The 18,388-nt window shown below is 29.7% G+C and overlaps 3 protein-coding genes across 4 annotated transcripts; all 3 read right to left on the bottom strand.

Annotated features, from left to right (window-relative positions):
* Nucleotides 1-62: 62 nt before the first annotated feature.
* On the bottom strand, nt 63-2,165 carry LOC145180901 (four and a half LIM domains protein 2-like). Its single transcript, XM_090071473.1, has 4 exons — nt 2,006-2,165; nt 1,687-1,795; nt 1,005-1,190; nt 63-442 (listed from the first exon to the last, which is right to left on the bottom strand). Exons 1-4 carry the CDS (start codon nt 2,012-2,014, stop codon nt 204-206), a joined length of 543 nt encoding a protein of 180 aa, XP_089927599.1. The 5' UTR covers nt 2,015-2,165; the 3' UTR covers nt 63-203.
* Nucleotides 2,166-6,132: 3,967 nt separating this feature from the next.
* On the bottom strand, nt 6,133-7,350 carry LOC145181332 (schlafen-like protein 1). Its single transcript, XM_080056419.2, has 2 exons — nt 6,962-7,350; nt 6,133-6,887 (listed from the first exon to the last, which is right to left on the bottom strand). Exons 1-2 carry the CDS (start codon nt 7,260-7,262, stop codon nt 6,265-6,267), a joined length of 924 nt encoding a protein of 307 aa, XP_079912545.2. The 5' UTR covers nt 7,263-7,350; the 3' UTR covers nt 6,133-6,264.
* Nucleotides 7,351-8,743: 1,393 nt separating this feature from the next.
* On the bottom strand, nt 8,744-13,878 carry LOC145180896 (branched-chain-amino-acid aminotransferase-like). 2 transcript variants are annotated; one of them, XM_090071456.1, is made up of 13 exons: nt 13,560-13,878; nt 13,208-13,255; nt 12,907-13,110; nt 12,340-12,450; nt 12,133-12,252; nt 11,856-12,019; nt 11,646-11,727; nt 10,672-10,726; nt 10,503-10,588; nt 10,209-10,277; nt 10,058-10,129; nt 9,762-9,833; nt 8,744-9,208 (listed from the first exon to the last, which is right to left on the bottom strand). In XM_090071456.1, the coding sequence occupies exons 1-13, from the start codon at nt 13,596-13,598 to the stop codon at nt 9,161-9,163; spliced, it is 1,170 nt and encodes a 389-aa protein (XP_089927582.1). In that variant the 5' UTR covers nt 13,599-13,878; the 3' UTR covers nt 8,744-9,160. The 2 variants fall into 2 exon arrangements, 1 of the variants encoding a protein (XP_089927582.1); XR_016446846.1 differs by having other exon boundaries at nt 9,055-9,208; nt 9,762-9,891; nt 13,560-13,834.
* Nucleotides 13,879-18,388: the final 4,510 nt, after the last annotated feature.

Genomic DNA, 18,388 nt, shown 5'->3' with positions numbered 1-18,388 from the left:
ATTTTTTTCTTCGCTAGGCAGCCTGTTTACATAACGACGTCATGAAAAGCATTAAACACCGGTTAATTGGCTTAATATATTCTTAAGCAAAAATCTTCTATTTTTCTTTGTTTTCAAAAATATTTTTCTTAAATATGTATATATATTCTATGTCTTGTTCACTTTATAATATATAATATATATTATAGAAAAAAAATATCCGTTTAATAACATGTGGTGCAAACTTTCTCGTCTTCTACCAAATAAAATTCTTGACCTTGCAAGGTCTTATTGCATTTTGCACATAAAAGGCAATGTGGGTGGAAGGCTTCATCGCCATAAGTGACATATTTAACGTTGGCTTCAACCAAAGGTTGATAGCATTTTCCGCATTTTCTTGCATGAGTTGTACCGTAACAATCTTTGCAGTAGTTTTCATTCTCATGCTTGTAAATGGCCTTACCTATAACAAACGAAAAGAGCTTTTCAGAAAATTCTTTTTACCCCCATCTGTTTGTATAACGTATTTAAGTAAAAAACAGCAGAAAAATTCGTCAATATTTACGTAGTATTGTTTTTAGATGATATGTGATTAGTGTGAGAAAAAAAACTGCTTTAATATTTGGTAAACGAATAACTTGCATTTTTTCAGGTTTTTCGTTTGTCACATTAGATATCCGGAAAAAATCAAATCAACAAGCAAAAGGTCTATTTATTTGTTTCATGCAAGATTGATTTCAATTTACGTAATTGATTGTTGTTTTTTAAAGTCGTCGGATTATTGTCGCGTGTCAAGGTAATTAAGCAGACTTGTTACGTGTTAAAGGAGACTTGATTATTTTTGTTACGTCTTAGAAAAGCAATAGGAGTTAGGGAAACGCAATTAGTTTATATTAAATCTGAACTAGTGAATACAATATAATGAAATTGTATAGATTCCCTTAAAATGGAATGTTAAAGTTAAAAGCACGCTCAATTACAACTCTTGCAAATCTTGTCGTTTCCTTGAATGTAGAACTCTTTACCTTGCAATGTCTTCTTGCATTTACTACATAAAAAGCAATCTGGGTGAAAAGATTTTCCGTCGTACGTTACATATTTGACATTAGTGTCGGTCAGAGCATGATAGCATACGGCACATTTCTTGGCATGAAAAAGGGCGTAGCATTCTTGATCGTAATTATGACCCTCATGCTTATAAATTAACTTGCCTGAAAAAGGAATAAATATGGTATTAGTTATGGAACGGGGATTTATTCAACTTTTGTAAACTACAAATAAAAGTTACAAATCTTATTAAACAGCATATTTATTTAGGTTTTAACAGCCATTTCAAAGAGTTTTCAAACAATATTGCTTTGTTTTTTTTTCAAAATTACAATAAAATCGAAGCTATTGTTGGATAAATATTGGATTAAGGATTATAAAAGAATAGAGAAAGAAGGAATTAAAACTCTTTTTTTGTTAGTTTGTAAATTGTTTAAGTTTAATCAAGTTTAAACGTAAAGAAAAACAGAACGTTTATCTAAAGTGTTTCGAAGATTTGTCTAAAGTGTTTTCTTTTTATCCATAAGAAGCAGCTAGGCAAATTTTTTAGCTATATTTAAAACATGTGATTCGTTTCAAGAGAGTCAGATAAAAAATTTTTAAAATTTCATAAAAGCCTGTATTTAGTTTGCAGAGAATACATAAAAAACTTTAAAATACCTGACAATTGCTTTCTGCATTGATGGCAAACAAAGCACTCTGGGTGGTAGGGTTTCTTTTCGAACGTTACTGTTGTGTCTCGGATTGCATTATGGCATACTTCACAGTTCTATTGAATTAAAAATTATAAATATATATCAAGCGTAATTATATATATCAAGCATACCTATATGCATATATACACACACACTACACAAAGGTGTGTGTGTGTGTGTGTGCGTGTGTGTGTGTATGTGTGTGTGCGTGTGTGTGTGTGTGTGTGTGCGTGTGTGTGTGTATGGTTGTAAATATATAATGTAATGAGAAACTTTGAACTTACTTCAGGCATTCTGAATGTTGTCTTCTAAGCTCCGGTCGCGTTTTATTTAGGCTTATGATAATATATAGCATGCAACTCTGCCTTTTTATTGATTTTCCTCGCCTATGCAACCATCCCATTTGTTTATCAATTCACAATGGGCTATTAAAAAAAAATTACCCTATCTATGTCTTGAGTATGACGCAAGTTTGAGATCACGTCTATGGCTTTAACAATAATGATTCTCCTGTTAACTTAAAGTATCAGCAATAAAATTAATCTTACTTCACTACCTGTAATTACTACGTTTTGTAACTTATTTTTTCTTGAAACATTTTTTAAATAAAGATATTGCTGAAGGTTTTAGTAAAAAAAAACTTACGGCATTTATTGCTAACTCAGTATGAAGCGATGTTTATTTGATGGATTTGCGTGAATGGTCGGTTTAGAATTTGTTAATTTCACAACCCTTTATTCTCTTCTACTCTCCTTCGTGCTTACAATATTTTATAGAAAAAAATTATCTTTTTTTTATTGTTTAAAGAAAGGAAATTTTGAACGCGATCAGGTCGTACAATTTGCGCATTGGTGTGTAGAATATTCAAACAATATTTGTACTCGCTGTTTCTAGACAGTTTTTACAATACTGTCTACAAATAGTAAGTACAAATACAAGAGACCATTAACATAGCAATCTTATGCATCTGAGATTAATTTTTAAACCCCCCAAAAAAGACATTGTATATAAAGAACAACCAAGAAATTTATTTTATAAAAATATATCGAGCGCTTAGCTTCTTTAAAGCTTTTTTCTTTAAAGCTTTTTCCAATTCATGCACAAAGCAGAAAATTTGTATAAAAACAGAAAAAGCTTTATTATATTTAAAAGGTCAGGAATTAAAGCTGCATGTTATTTAAAATGAAACAAAAACACTTAACTATTAAGTATAACTTGAAAGCAATATAACTAATTGATCTAGAACGCCTTTTAGAATGGTAAACAAATTTGAGATATGTGCTCTGCAGTAAAAATATTCTATTAATTAGACTACGTGGAAAAGAAAAAAAAAAAAAAAACATTTTGATAATTCCTGTTTTCAACACCAACTTTGAATTAATTTCTTTAAAGTTGCAATCTTTTGAACTTATACGTTATCTACATTTTAGACTTAATTTTCAGCCTTATTTTAAAAGTAAATTAGCATGAAACAGTGCTTCTACTTTATATTGAAAAAAAGATATGTTTAAAATACTTAGAAGATAAGTTTAAAAAAAGATGTGTTTAAGATACTTAGAAAATAAGTTTAAAAATGGAAATAAATATTGAACTTAGTTCAGAAATCATCCTTTTGAACACTAAAAACTTTTAATCAGCGCGCTGAAAACTCAGCCCTGAAAAAAAACAAAAAACAGCGCCCTGAAAACTCATTATCATATCTGTGATTTAAATGAAGTAACACGGTTAAAATATGAAGTATGTTAACGATATTAACAAAAAGATTCATCCAACTGCTTTTGAGACCTGAGCTCATGCTATTAAAAATGACGTAATTTGAGTTTGTTCCACAAAAAGCATTAAATAACATTGCTTAGATTTAATACCTGAGCCGTTAAAGAAAATTCCACTGTTTTTTTACGTTTTTATGTTATTTACTAAGCATAAATGCCTTTAAATAGAGACTTAACCAAATAAATGTTAGTATATCCGATTTAGTAATTTCAAACGAAGTAGGTTTGTTTGGCTTTTATCATTAATCAACATGGTTACCTTGTAAATAAATCTGGTTCACACTGTTGAATTTGTTTAACTTCTAGCTAATTTGATTGACTTTAAACGGTATATGGCCTTATAATCTTACAATGAATAATATAACAGTAATAATAAGTCTAACATATATATTCATAGTTTTCTATTTATTTCGTTTTGATTTGTAATCTTTGAAATACTTTTATAGAATTTCTCATTTATATATAACATTTAACTTGGATCGCCGTAAAAGTACAAAAAGTAACTTTTCAACATCTGAGTTTAAACAAAATGTTTAATTTATTAAAGAAAAGTTAAAAGTTACCATATTTTATGATTATGATAATCGCTGGGTTTCTTAATATTTCTTGCGTGAAATTACGTCTTTAAATAACAATTTAATGACGTCTGAAGGAAGTGGGAATTACGATGGAAATAGAAATGTTAGCTTCAAAAATTATTGGGTTATCCATATCAAATCGCCAAATCTTTTAGAAATTTTGAAATGTAATTCACTTAATAGAAGATAAAGTTTTCCCATTTGTTTATTCCTTTTAATAAAACGACTATTAAAATTTTCAGCCCAGAACATAAGAGAGTTGATAAATATTAGGAGTTTACATTTTTACTCGGTCTCTCCCGGTATTTAGTATTTTTTAATGCAGAACACAAATTTGGGCACCAATACCACAAATTATCATTTAAAAGTCTCAAAATATTTGTATATTAGCACAGTACCTCTTAATCATATGTTAAATTTATTGATTTGATTTGGAGTCTCTGAAAATCCATTTCATGGCCTCAAACTCTTGATGAATTTATGAAATTTTATGGTTTGAACATTGATTTTAATGGTTTGAACATTTCATAGTCACCGTCCAGGCCAAGTCACGTCCGGAACTTATCATCCTGTTAGCTAATGGACAAGTATACAAACAATTTAAATGATATTGAAATGGCAACTAAAAAATGTCCAGGTAATTGTATTCCCTCCCCACTGTATTCAACTCCTGCAGCCATTCGATGTGTCTGTTTTTAAGAGTATCAAATCTCGAGCTGCAAATTTTTTTAAAAAGTTGTTGTAAACTTCTTTTTTCTAATTTCATCCGTTCTTTTACTGAAATTTACATAATCTGCATTGAATGAGCGTGTTCTTGAGACAACTTTTCGACGCTGATTTTTTTTTTTTTTTTAATGTGATACATCGCTGTTGATTTCAAAGTCTTATTTCCTACTGTTACTCTATTTTCAATAAAGGGTGTATATTTTCAATAAAGGGTGTATATGATAACTGAATTGAACTTAAACAATACATTGGTATTGGTAAGTAACTTGTTCCATAGTACAAGTATAATGGTGTAGTTACGTTTTGAATAATAATTCTGGTTCTTTTATAAGGTTCTTTTACATTCGGACGAATGGTTAGGACTAATGCTTTTAACACTTTAGATTAATGTAAAGCCTTTTAATTGGTCATAATTCGAACCAAAAATATTTTTATTATAAAGCCATTAGTCAACAGAGACAAGATATTTTCCCACCCCTTTCACATCAAATTCACGCTAATGAAATAGCTTATAAATCTCTTTGATAAAGAGGACGCTTGCTTTAACTATATATGTCAAACTTTTGCTGGTTCAAAAACTTTTAAGAAAGGTCTTATATTAGGAACTAAATAATGGGCAAATGCTTTATTACCTATTAATTAGATAAAACAGTCTTAATGCACAATCAAAACTTTTTACCAAAAATTTAGTTTAAAAAACTTAGTGCATACATGAGCATCAAATTTCACTATCTTCTCGCTCAGACCGTTTCGTTACTGAGGATTTGAGCATTGACCAATGAGCAAGATGAGCGGTTTTACCAATCCATCAAAGTTATAGAACAAAAAAAAAAATTTAACTTTCCAAATCATTTTAGTTGCCATCATTACTATTATTATGATATTACCAAAGTTACGATCATTACTATCGTTGTTATATTACCATAGTTACCATTTTTCATTTAAACATTTAAATATTCCATTGTTTAAAGTTCCTTGTTTTACAACTGTTTGCATGTTTATCTCAAGAACAATATTTTTTGCTGAACTTCGAGGAAATTAAGAGGAAATAAATAAGGTAAAACTAATACAAGTTTCTAATAATAATCAGTTCAAAAGGTTTTTTGTTTGTTTATAAATCATAAGATAGCTTGCATTTATGGATTTTTTTTCATAATTTTTTAGAATCTAAAGAAATTCCAAATCTTTAATTTGAAGAAATGAGTTTTCAGAGGAAAAAAATCATCTAAAAAATTTCTCCGTTCAAAAGGTTTTTTAAATTAGTAAACATCAATAATAATAAAAAAAAAAAAAATGGTTTATACAAACTCCAAAGTTTATAAACTCGATCTTGCTACTTACGCCAGATATTATATTTGAAGGCGTGAATATATTTTTTCGACTTTAGTGTGATAAAAATTTTAATTGGAAAAAAGTTCTTTCAGATCTTTTTCCAAATAGTTTACGTTTTTTGAAGTGATTAAGAATTTATAAAATCGTACAAGAGCTTTGAGAGTTAGGATGCAATTGGTTTGTTTTGAAACTCACTACGTCATTTTTAGCTACCAGTTTCTTCCTTTTATAAATTTCGTTTTCGGTTGCGCAAGCTTGCTGCAAATATTTTATCTGTCTTTCTGTTGACTTATGGAATTTCATCAAATCATCACGAAGTTTTTTATAAGTTTCTGTATGTGGCAGTTTGTCTCCATTGAACTCAATGTCGATTGGATCATCTCCATTATATTTGTAATAAAAGTTTGATTTACACCATTCCACAATTTGAGGTGCTTTTAATGGACCCTCCACACTGCCGTCTCTTCGTATATAAATTTCATCTTTGTCATTAACATAGAGATTTTTCGGAAGGTTTGGCCTAAGAACAGAAACCTCGAGAACTTTTAACAAAGGTTCATTTTTACATAACTCTATTGATTCATCGAAAGCAAGCTTGACTGGAATAAATTCAATCGTATAAAGGTGAGGCAGCACATAAGGATAGAAGTTTTGGATCACATGATCGATTTGACATCGTGTCTGATCTTCTTGTTTGCGGGTGCAGCTTATTCCGTAAACTGTGCAATCATCATCAACACCCACCAGTAAACGACCGCCTATAGTAGCATTCCACAATTTCAATTCGCAGATTATTTTAAAAATGGATTAAAAATGAATAAACAAAAAATACCTTCACTATTAAGAAACGCACAAACATATTTTCTGACGTGGCTTATAAAACTGGTGTTAAGATAATTCCCTGAACCTCTTTTGTATTCAGTCACTCGACCTTCTGTAGGCAAACGTTGTCCGAGAAAAAATTCTTTCTTTCTGCAATTGCTGCAAAAAATATTTTGATGCGCGAGTTGCGAATTTTTAGCTGATACTAGTGGAACAGAAATGCTGCGTCTAAGTACCTTTTTACCATTAAAGATAAATCCAACGTTTTTGAACTCAATATTTAAGTTTCTTTTTTGAAGTATTAGGTTCATTTTTTTCTCAAAATTACCGCTCTTATGACTCAGAAATGACGTCAAATCAATTAATAACTTCCGGAATCCCAGATCTTTTAGCTCACGGAATTCTAGTTTTTAAAATAAAAAAAACTTTTTGTTTGAAAAAATGTTCTTTTCACACAAAAAAATTTAACTCTATAAACGATTCTAACATGAAAGTCCTTGGTAATTAAGATTAGTATTAACATAGTTAAAATAGAGTTAAAATAGAGTTAAAATAGAGTTAAAATAGAGTTAAAATTAAGATGCTATTAGGGGAAAAATTTAAAATAATTTTGACCATTAAAATACTTTATATAGTGTTTCAGCTCTGTTATTTTTTGTTCAGTTTGCGTTTTTCTAAAGTAAAATTGATAATTTATATGAAATGATTCACAGTTACAAAATTTAAAAAAAAACACCTTTCCCGAAAAAAAACTTTTAGAGAAATAAAAGTACATTCCTAACTCCAAAAATATAAAAACTGAAACCGATGAGTTACGTTCGAGAAAAATGCGTTCAAAACTTTATACTATTAGCACATGAAATGACACCTAGCACTTTTATTTTTCATTTTTACGACAACCATCGTCAGGATGTCTTGAGGCTCTTTTGAACTTTTGCCAGTGATTAGCAAATAAGTGGTGAAGAAATTCTAAAAATTACTTTTCACAACTTTTATTCTGCTAGCTTGATTGACAGTAGATGCAAGTTTTTTTACACCAGAGTTTGACATTTGTTTATCTGAACAGTGATGAGATCCTTTATTGTTATGGTTGGTGCATTATCAAAAAGAATTTTGGCACTCAAATACCCTAAAAATACAGAACAATTAACTGAATAGTGTTACAATACTTGATAAGATCTAAACTTCACTAAACCTGTATTAAGTTATATTTTTAAATTTTTATTTGTGTGGGTTAACATTGGGAGGGTTCGTCCACTAAGTTGTGCAGTTCTGGTTGTTCCATGTGAAGATGCTTATTTTGAAGAAATGACTAATTATGTAATATACTCTGTCAATTTTTGGTCTTTTATCACAAGGGCTTGCATAATTTTCAAAAAATGTTACCTAATTCACTCATAGGTAAGGGCTCTTCCCAAAAGAGTATGATATTCTGACCATCTTCGATAGGTTTTTGATGATGATGGATTTGGATCAGTACTGATTGGATACTTCTCATTCAACTTCAGCCTTCCAATTTTGCAAAAAAAAAGACAGCCACAATTTTGTTCTTGATTTTGTGGTCTGACTAAAATGCTTTTGTTTTTGAAGATAGGTGGCGAGATGACATGCTGGCCAGTATCTTGCAGAATGAGGCATTTTTAAAAATGCAAGTCTTTTTATGATTCAACCTTCCAAACACTTTCCCGTAATTTCAATTAGATGTGATTACAAAGAATTGTAGGGTTGTGTTGCGTTGTATTTGAGTCAAATAAATTTCTGGATTTAGTTAAGTGTGACAGTAAATTCTTTTATGCATTTTTTATTTCAAGTAAATTTCAGAGTAATAAATGACATAAAAAAAATTTGCCGTAAACATTTAAGTCTCACCCAAGGTTACATTTAAAAACCAATAAGATTAAAAATAAACGAATAAAAAGATTAAGAAACAAGCTAAAAAACAACCAAAACCACGTCAAAAAGTGGTTACGTGTTTACAGCAGCAAAAAAAACAGGTTAACTAAGTCTCTATAGATTCTCATATTTTAGAGCTTGCTAAAAAAAAAAAAAAAAAAAAAAGAAAGAATTCTTTTAACTTCTTAAATGCCGCCGTATAATTTTAAGTTTTTTTTTTTTTTTTTCTAAGATCATAATTTAATAAATTACAAACACTTAAATATTAAATACTTAAAATAAATACAACGTAAAATTCAGCCTTAAAAATGAATCTTTATTTTTTGTTGACCAGATAACTCCAAGGGTGCGACTTGCGACCGTACTAGAAAGTAAATGAACTCAAAATCAGTTTAAATGACGATCATTAGGAAAAAATCTATTTATGAAGAAAGCCCACCTCAAAAATGCTCGAAAAAAAAAAAAAAATGTCTGCTTCGCGCTTCATGTGAATAATTTTAAGGTTATTATATATTTAAAATTTTCATTTTAAAGAAAAAAAGTTTGTATTTTACCGCGACGCATTTTACAAAAGTGTACATTTTATTTCAGACCATAATTAAGAGAAATACTAAATTGTATAAAAAGAGATATTCTAGCTACATCAGGCACATTGAATTCATTAAGTGTATAACATTCATTATATATTTAATGGCAGTACAAATTATAACTTTTTTGGAGTCAAATATAAGTATAATTTGTACTGCCATTAAACAAATGATGAACAAATGAAAAAAACTAACAATTTATTTGTATAAAAAAAATTCATTTTGTATTTTGAACATTGCAATAATACAGCAAATAAACTGTCCACAACGAACAGAATATTTACAAAAAATCTAAAAAACCACAAAGAAGTCAAAAAAATAAATAAAAACCTGAATATCTGTGAGTTCTTTATAAAGCCTTTGGGCTAATGGAAAACCATTCGGTGTATCAACTCTAAGAAACTGTGAGAAGACATACTCATACCAATATTTAATTCAATAGCAAATTCATACTTTAAGCCTACACAATTATAAACCAAATTGTTTCACATTCATAACCCAATTTTATAGCTTTAAATTTTCATGTTCAAATTTTGAATTTTGATTTTAAATTAGAAAATTGACATTTTTTAGTTTTTGATACACTATGAATTTTGAATAAAAATTGTAATTTATAAGACAAATACCTTATTTTCAAATAATATCTTCTCAATAGGTAAAACCACACACGCAGTACCAGCTCCGAAAACTTCTTTTATCTAAAAACACATGTCATTTTCATTGATTACTTCATGCAATAGTAGAAATTTACTTAAAATTCATATACACAACACTCACTCTTCCTTCGCTTGCACCTTTAACCATTTGGTGGATTGTAAAAGATTTTTCCGATACTTTAAATTGCTTCTAAATGAAAAAATCTCAAAAGTAATTTATCATCACAAATTAAAACTTAAAAACAGGGTTCAAAAAAAGCAATAAAAAATAAACAAATACATCAATATATAACCCAGGATGAATATCAAGATATTAGATTATTTTTCTTTTCCAAAAAAAAAAAAAAAAAGACAAGAATATTATTTTAAAAATCATATTTAAGTAAAAGGCCATATGAGACAAAATAAAACAAACCCATCCTTGAGCAAGCTCCAATAAGGATTTTCTTGTAACACCAGGTAAAATCAGACCATTTAATGCTGGTGTAATTAACTCTTCCTCTATAATGAATAAAAGCATCACAAAATATAAAAAAAATTTTTAACAATGATGAAAAAAAAAAAAAAATTATGTAAAAACTAACCTCCTTGCTCATTGATCCAATGCATAAAAATATTCATTGTGCCAACCTCAGTGACCTGTTTTTAAAAAAAGGTTAAAGAAGATCTTACATATAAACATTTTGCAAATAGAAAAAAAAAAAAAAAAAAAAAAGAAATATATCAAAATTAATCTTAAATAATGTGCAAAAGTTGGGTCCATTTACACTTTTTTGTGGTAAAGTGAAGCTTATACTTTAACACACCACAAAATAAAAGTAAACAAGTAACAACTACAAAGTTTTTTTACTTTAGAGTTAACAGAATTACTTAAGGCTTAAACTCAAATTTTAAAATTTTTTTAACTATTTGGTCTCTTGTTATTCTTTGCTGCAGTTGCATTTTCAAGCCTCAAGAAAAATCATCCAGAAAGAACAATTTTGTGACTGAAAAATATATGCAGAAAATTTTTTTTTTACTTTTACAAAAAATTAAGTTCTTTTTCCTAATCATTTCCACCTGAATGAATAGCAGTTTAGCCTTCAACTGAAAATTTGTTAAAGAAGCTGTACCAACTTTTTATTTTCCACAGAATGTTTTTAATTAAAATGCAAATTGAAAAGATTAACTTAAAGGCTCATTTAATATGCGTTAAACAAGTCTCAGAGGCCAATCATTAATCAAATACTGTTCAAAATTAGAATAGTATTAAGATTTTAACAAACAATATTCTAATATTGTATCATTATCCTAATATTAATGTTGAGATTACATTTAATTTTGTTCTATTATAAGTTTGTTTAATGTTAACTTTAAATGAGTTATTTTTGTGCCTTTTATTAATTTAAAAAAATGGTTTATTAAATTTAAATATGTATTATAGTTATGAATTGTTTATATTGTTTTGTTGTATTATTCTATTAAGAATTATTTGTGATTTTTTTGTTGCATTTTTTTGAATACCAAACAGAAATAACTTGAAACAATTTCATGCAGAATCAATTTAAAGCTAAATTACTTCATCATTAAACAACCACAAGCATTGTGCACATCCTCTTGATTCCGCAATGCGCTGAGCATATATTGTTGGAGCATAATTGCTAAAAACAGAAAGACAACATTAAAAAAAAAAAAATGTAACTTTGAAATTAACACAATTGGGCTTTTACACTTTTATCTACAACTTAACATTACAAAGAAATTTTTAAATAAATAAAACATCTCTAACCCTCCTGCCTTTATGTCACCTATTCCACCTGGCCATGATCTAACAAAATTTGGATCTGCTAGCAATGAGATAGGCTTAAAAGTACCAGTTGAGAAATATGGTCCAACAGGACCTGTTATAACAAAAAGCATGGCACTCTCAGGTGGTCTAACTCCAAGAGTTGACTAAAAATAAAGTAGTGATTCTTTCAGTAAAATTTTGAATTATAGATAAAAAATATTTCATCTGAAAATCTTTTTTCAATTTTAAATGCTTTTAAGATTATTAGATAAACAACCTCAGTACTTATCATTGTTGGTCTAATGTACAAGGATGAGTTTTCTGTTTCAGGAATCCAGCTCTGATCAACTCTCACCAACTCTGCAATACACTTTAGCAATTCATCTTTATCAAATGCCTAAAAATAAAACAAAATTGAACAACAATAAAATGTAGCAAAATTAGATTTTATTAGTGAATATTGCTCAAGATACTTTTTACTTACAGGCAAGCTCAATCTTGTAGTAGATTTATAAAAGCGATTCATATTTTCGTTTGGACGAAACATATATAAGCTACCATCAGCACTCTTGTATGCTTTCATACCTTCAAAACACTAAAGGTGCAACACAAACTAAGACTGAGCACTATATAATATGGAACAAACTATCACTTTTTAGCACCATTTACTTTAGCTATTATTACTAAAAAAAAATGCAGATTAAACTCAAACATGTGTTCATCATGCTAAATAGTAAATTTGTTTAACTTTAAAATAGGTACAGTTATGAATAAAAGCATCTTTAATATAAGTTTAATATTTCTAGCATCCCTTTTCCTCATGCCTAGTAGCTGAGAAAAAGGGACACTAATTTAGTTACCTGAAAATGTAAAACTAATCTCTAAAAAATACACATTTTTCATTTCTTTATCAAGATTTTTTCCAAATGCAAGTTAAAATTTGATCAGTAATAAAATCAATTTTAAGTTAAACTAATTGTTATCTAACTAAAAAAATGACAGTTTAATTTTCTAAGGAAATACTTCTCATTTGTAGAAAAATATAGCTTACAGCTAATCCATAATGCAATACAGATGAAGTTGGGTTCAATGCAATATTATCATAAGGGATTATCCTTGGTGTGCTCCAACCATTTTTTGAAGTCCAGTTTACAACCAGCATGTGATCAGACATTGTTTCACCAAAAGACAACTTGGAACCTTTTTCAGGCTTCTTTCGAGGGGAATTTGTTGGATTAAATACCATATCATCATACTAAATACGCATGTTTAAAAAAGAATTTGTATTACTTATATATTTGTTTGACTTACTAGCTAGCTAACTACTGTACAAAGCAGTTACATACATATACCTTAATATTTGATAAGTAACGTAGCAATACTGATCCATTTCGAAAAATCTAGGGTTAGAGGGAAATAGTTGCCATTTATTAACTGAGTAGTTGTGCGTAATTATATACTTGTAGATTCGCTTAATTTTTTTTTGCAAATATGTGATTGCATAGACATGATAGCTATTTAGATATGTTAGAAATTAGTATGTGTTGACAAAAATGACACACCTCCAACACACGTCTTATGAAAAAAGGAATAAACTAAACAAGATTTTTCAGCGTCATATGTCTATAGGATATATTTACATATAAAACCTAAGTTTACACAACAGTTTTTATAATATCCAAAAGTAAGTTTTAAACACTATACCTTCGGGTCCTTTAATCCTTTGGACAGTCTAAATGCCATTCTTATATATTGGCTGGTGTTGAACTTTAGTCAGCGCTATAAGATTTAATTTTACTTTTTTTTTTCTTCACAAAAGCCAGTTGTATTCATCAAACCAATCAAAATAACTCAAATAAAAAAACACCTCGCAGAAGTATATTTTCTCCTATAAAACCCCCCTCGTCTCGCATAAGTAGCTGCACTTAAGAGCAGAAATCTGTTCTTAAAAGTTGGCACTTATGCGAGCTTGTTAAACAGTCTAAATTTTTAACAAGCTTCAAATTAACGCCATTCTAAAAATGATTTTAATTAGCAAACATTTAAAATAAGAATTCAAACGTTCGTTTGAAAAAGCAACGGCATAATTTTTTTTAAGGTAATCTCAACTCGCATTTACAAAACTTTACAATGTTCGTAATAAAGGATTAAAATCATGAAAAGAATGGAGGAGGTTGTTATTGCCGTGGAAAAAGTCATGTAAATTCCTTTTGTCTGAAACTGAAAAAAAAAGAAACAACCAAAAGAATGAATATTGGAAAAAACAATTGAGAATCTTCCGTTTATGTTCTTAATTCAACGTTTAAAAAGATGTTTTTTCGATTTCATGTTGAAATTCTATTGGCTTATTCCAGCTGGTTTTTTAATACCCATTAGCGTGGTAAACAGAATGCTGAAAATAATGGATTAAAGCTTATTTGGATGATGTTAAGCAATAATGCGGTTAACCCGCAAAAATGAGTTGACCTTACCGAACAAATGTAACTTTGTTCGGTAAACTGCTATTTTTCAACAGGTAAAAATGTTTTAAGTTATGAACTATGGGTCTGCGTCTCAGAATCGTTTTCTCAAAATGAACCGGGAAAAAGTAGAACATATGAGACATTTTATAATTTGAAGTTCACTTAAAACATGATTTGAGAATGATAAGCTAAATCAATTATACTGGTTAGCATATTATCCAGTTTCCAAACTTGTCTTTGGCTAACAGAGCCATCCTATTCATCTGCGAACAGTCTGGCTAACAGAGCCATCCTATTCATCTGCGAACAGTCTGTGCCAAAGCCTTCGATTTGATCAAAAAGCCTGAATTAAGTAAAAAAATTTCAAAATTTATTTTATTGATGAAAATTGTTGTTTAGTACAAGGAACATTTGTGCTTAATATTATAGCAGCTTAATTATATTTCAAGTATTGTTAAAAGATTTTTGAATTCACAAAGATTTATAGTTGATTACATGATATTGACAAAATAAACAGTTTTTTTATATGTCCTGTAAAATTTCATAATTTGGACATTTTTGACGCGTTTTGCTTGCGACATCGACGATAAAGTATCTCAAGATATCGACCCAATTTATGAGCCATCAATTTTCAACCAAAAACTTCAAAAGAATCGCACAAAAAATAATTTAAATAAATTAGTTTGTAATTTGAATCTGTCTGAAAAAAAGGCAAAGCTTTTGGTGTCTATTAGACGACTGGAATTTACTTACTTCTGATACGAAAATTTCATATTTTTAAAAATAGTGTTGCTGCATAACGGAAACAAACTTCCTTCAGTGTCTGCTGCTCATAGTTCTGATGGTCATAGTTCTGTTGCTCATAGTTTTGATATGAAAGAGACTTGCAAAAATATAAAATATCGTCTAGAAAAACTTAAATCCAGTGAATAATCTTGGAAAATTTGTGGCGATTTTAAAGTAATTGCACTTTTGCTAGGATTACAACTTGGTTATACATAATTTTGCTGTTTCATTTGCAAATGGGACAGCATAGACAAAGTCACTATATAAAGAAAGTGTGGTCCAAGCGTGAATCACTTACTCCAGGCCATTAAATGTGAAAAATGATCCTTTCGTGAATCCTAATGGCATACTTTGACCACTGTTAGACACAAAGCATGGCCTGATAAAAAATTTTGTAAAAGCTATGCATAAAGATGACAATGGAATTTTATCTGAAAGATAAATTCCCTAAACTTAGCGAGGCAAAAACTAAAGAGGGAATACTTTTAGATCTACAAAATCGGTAACTGATGAAGGATAAAAGCATTGCAGAAAAACTGAATGATCTTTCCTGGAAAAGTTTTATGAATGTTATCCAAAACTTTTTAGGAAACCAAAAAGTGGAAAATTACAAAGACTTATTAAATGAACTTATAATGTCATATAAAAAGTTAAGGTGTAACTTGTCCTTAGAAATATGGGGTGTTTGAAAATGCACAATTTTAACATAAGCTAGCAAAACGAAAAATAATTCAGCATGGCAAGATATCGTTCACCGTTAAAGGAGTCGTTAAAAAAAAACGGACGGACATTAAACGTCTTGGAAACACCCATCCAAACAGTGACTTTCTCCAAATGCAGTGGCATTGTGTAAGAAGTATTTGGATTTTTTTTAGACCATTAATTTCGCTGATATAGAAGTGTCATTTATCACTCCACTATACAAAGTCCAAAAGTTCTTTGTTTTGAAGCAGCCAAATAGCAAAATGTAGCTTTCTACTCCTGAAGCATGTTGAACTTATAAGGAAACATTTGAAACCTTTTGCGGAGGGTTTGATGAATGGATCTTTTAGAGATCATCTGCATAGCAGCCGAGAGAAATTTTGGGCCCCGGGGAAGTTTTCTTAAGGGGCCTTCATTATGATCAATTATATACCCAGGACCAAAAGAAGCGTGCTCTGGGCATTGAAAATTAAAAATAAAAGTTAATTAAATCTTTTAAAAGTCAAAATTATTTAAATCTTTTGAAAATTGTTTTAAAAAATTTGTTTGTACACACACGGGGCCCCGGGAATCTACCCCGTCCACCCACCCCCTTCTCTCGGCGGCTATGATTGTCTACAATTTAGTGAGTGGAGCAGCAACTTTTCTCAAAGCAATAAAGTGCAGTGATTCCGTCACAACTGATGTTCGTTCTTCTTCTAAAAATGGGCAACTTGATTTCTGCTGGTCGAGAACACTGACTGTTTCTTCAAATTTATCAATTAATCTTTTGATGCGTGTGTGGTGAATAGATTTTTTTATTAAACCTCGTGCTTGTTTGAACTTTCGCAGTACTGCTGTTGCACTTTGACCCCCTTTTCCATAATAGTATTTGATGATGAAAATTCTGTCTTCCATAGAAATATTGTTCATAACTAAATTCTCAAAGAGAACAATCCACAACATATATGTTTAAAAAACATTCCAGAAATATTTTCATTTGCTGATTGGTAACAGACAAAAGAAATTATGCATTACTTATAGAACAACCTGAGCGTATGCTGGACTCTCATCTGGATTTCTTTCCGGCAAATTTGGACGCCGTAAATCACGAACAAGGCGAGAGGTTCCATTAGGACATTTCCTTAATCGAGAAGCGCTATCAAGGGAAATGGAGTACAAGGGAAATGGAGTTTCTCTAAATGCAGCTGATTTTTGTACTTTTTACGAAAATATGCTTTGATATTACAAGGAAACCTCCCACCCAGCATAAGACATCTTTAAGTTGTTGTATTATGTTGGGTAGGCTGATATGTCAATTTTTTTTCATTTATATAATATTGTTTGGTGACCCTAGTACATTCAAAATTTTAGATTTGTTTTCATTTGACAAAAATAAAAATAAAACTTTGTTAACCGGTGTTATATAACTTGGTTTCAGCTAAAACTACTGCAATGCTGTAATTAAAAACTTATTATGACCTCAAAAAATTAAAGCACAAATTTAATAAGAAAATCATCATGGTTTCACATTAAAATAAAAACAAATATTCTAAACTTCAAAAAAATCTCCTAGTCAAAGTTTCGGTTAATTACGTAATAGTTTGAACCGAAATTTCGGTCGAAACCGAAGAAGTAGAACGTTGCCGAAACAGTATTTTGGTCTTTGTTGTTTGGAAAGCGATACCGAAGCCAAAAGTTACACTACCTTCTTGCATTTAAATTATCAACCAACATTTTATTTATTGCTTTACTGGCATTTAACAAGAATGGTTTAATCAACAATTTTCTTCTGTTGCATTTAATACATACATTCAAAAAAGTATTGCATTAGCTGAAGCTGCATTAACAAATAATAAAAAAATTCCTAATGAAAAAATGCTTATGACGCGGTTTTAAAAAGCTCTACAATCGGAAATTGCTAAGTTATTTAACATGAAAGGAATATATAGAACCAAGCATCAGCTCAAGTCATGGTTCTAAAAGTCGCGACGTCTGACGGAAAAAAGATGCCTCTCCATTTTTTGAAAAAGTGAGCTGGATTTTCTTATAAGGTCCTTCAGTACAAAGCTTTACCATGGCTGGAGGAGAAATACTTTAACAGGAATTATATGTTGACCAAGGATGGTACTCCGCCTTATATTGCAAAAAAACAATTTTGAAAAAACAATTTTGAAAAATTTTTGACCTTTGTTATGGCAATTCATAGAACAACTATTTCTACCTGAAGCAAGGTTAACTATGGACTTTTAGTTGATTAGTTAGTAGATAGTAAGGCAACAAACAATTAATTTTTTTTAATGTATTGTGTAATTGCAGACAGGGTCTTCCTCTTGGTCTTCCCCTTGTTGATTGACTGTAGCAAATATAATTCTGTTGAAACTAAAAAAATTTTTTCTCCATCACTTGAACACCCCATACCGGCTACGTAGAAAAAAGAAAATCAATCGAAGATACAGCTGAGATGAAAGAAAATGGAAGATATAACTGAGCAGAAACTGCTTAAATTAGATTCTAATTAAACCAAATATTGGCTTGGTTTTTCAACCTCCTTAAGGATCAAATTCTTTTAATAAAAGAGAGTACATAAAATGGAAAGTCCCC

The sequence above is a fragment of the Hydra viridissima genome, unplaced genomic scaffold (genome assembly GCF_058129835.1).
Source record: "Hydra viridissima isolate aposymbiotic clone 2 unplaced genomic scaffold, HvirCarnegie_v1 scaffold_14, whole genome shotgun sequence".
Classification (NCBI taxonomy): domain Eukaryota; kingdom Metazoa; phylum Cnidaria; class Hydrozoa; order Anthoathecata; family Hydridae; genus Hydra; species Hydra viridissima.
The sequence above is the reverse complement of the archived record's forward strand: the minus strand, read 5'-3'. Positions and strand labels throughout refer to the sequence as shown.

Coding starts and splice junctions, on each gene's coding strand:
- LOC145181332 (XM_080056419.2), bottom strand. CDS start 7,262: ATGAACCTAATACTTCAAAAAAGAAACTTAAATATTGAGTTCAAAAAC. Junction 6,888..6,961: donor TGCGTTTCTTAATAGTGAAG/GTATTTTTTGTT, acceptor ATGCTACTATAG/GCGGTCGTTTACTGGTGGGT.
- LOC145180901 (XM_090071473.1), bottom strand. Junction 1,191..1,686: donor ATGCAGAAAGCAATTGTCAG/GTATTTTAAAGT, acceptor TTCCTTTTTCAG/GCAAGTTAATTTATAAGCAT. Junction 443..1,004: donor ATGCAAGAAGACATTGCAAG/GTAAAGAGTTCT, acceptor CGTTTGTTATAG/GTAAGGCCATTTACAAGCAT.
- LOC145180896 (XM_090071456.1), bottom strand. CDS start 13,598: ATGGCATTTAGACTGTCCAAAGGATTAAAGGACCCGAAG. Junction 11,728..11,855: donor GGTGACATAAAGGCAGGAGG/GTTAGAGATGTT, acceptor TTCTGTTTTTAG/CAATTATGCTCCAACAATAT. Junction 10,727..11,645: donor TGTGGTTGTTTAATGATGAA/GTAATTTAGCTT, acceptor TTTTAAAAACAG/GTCACTGAGGTTGGCACAAT.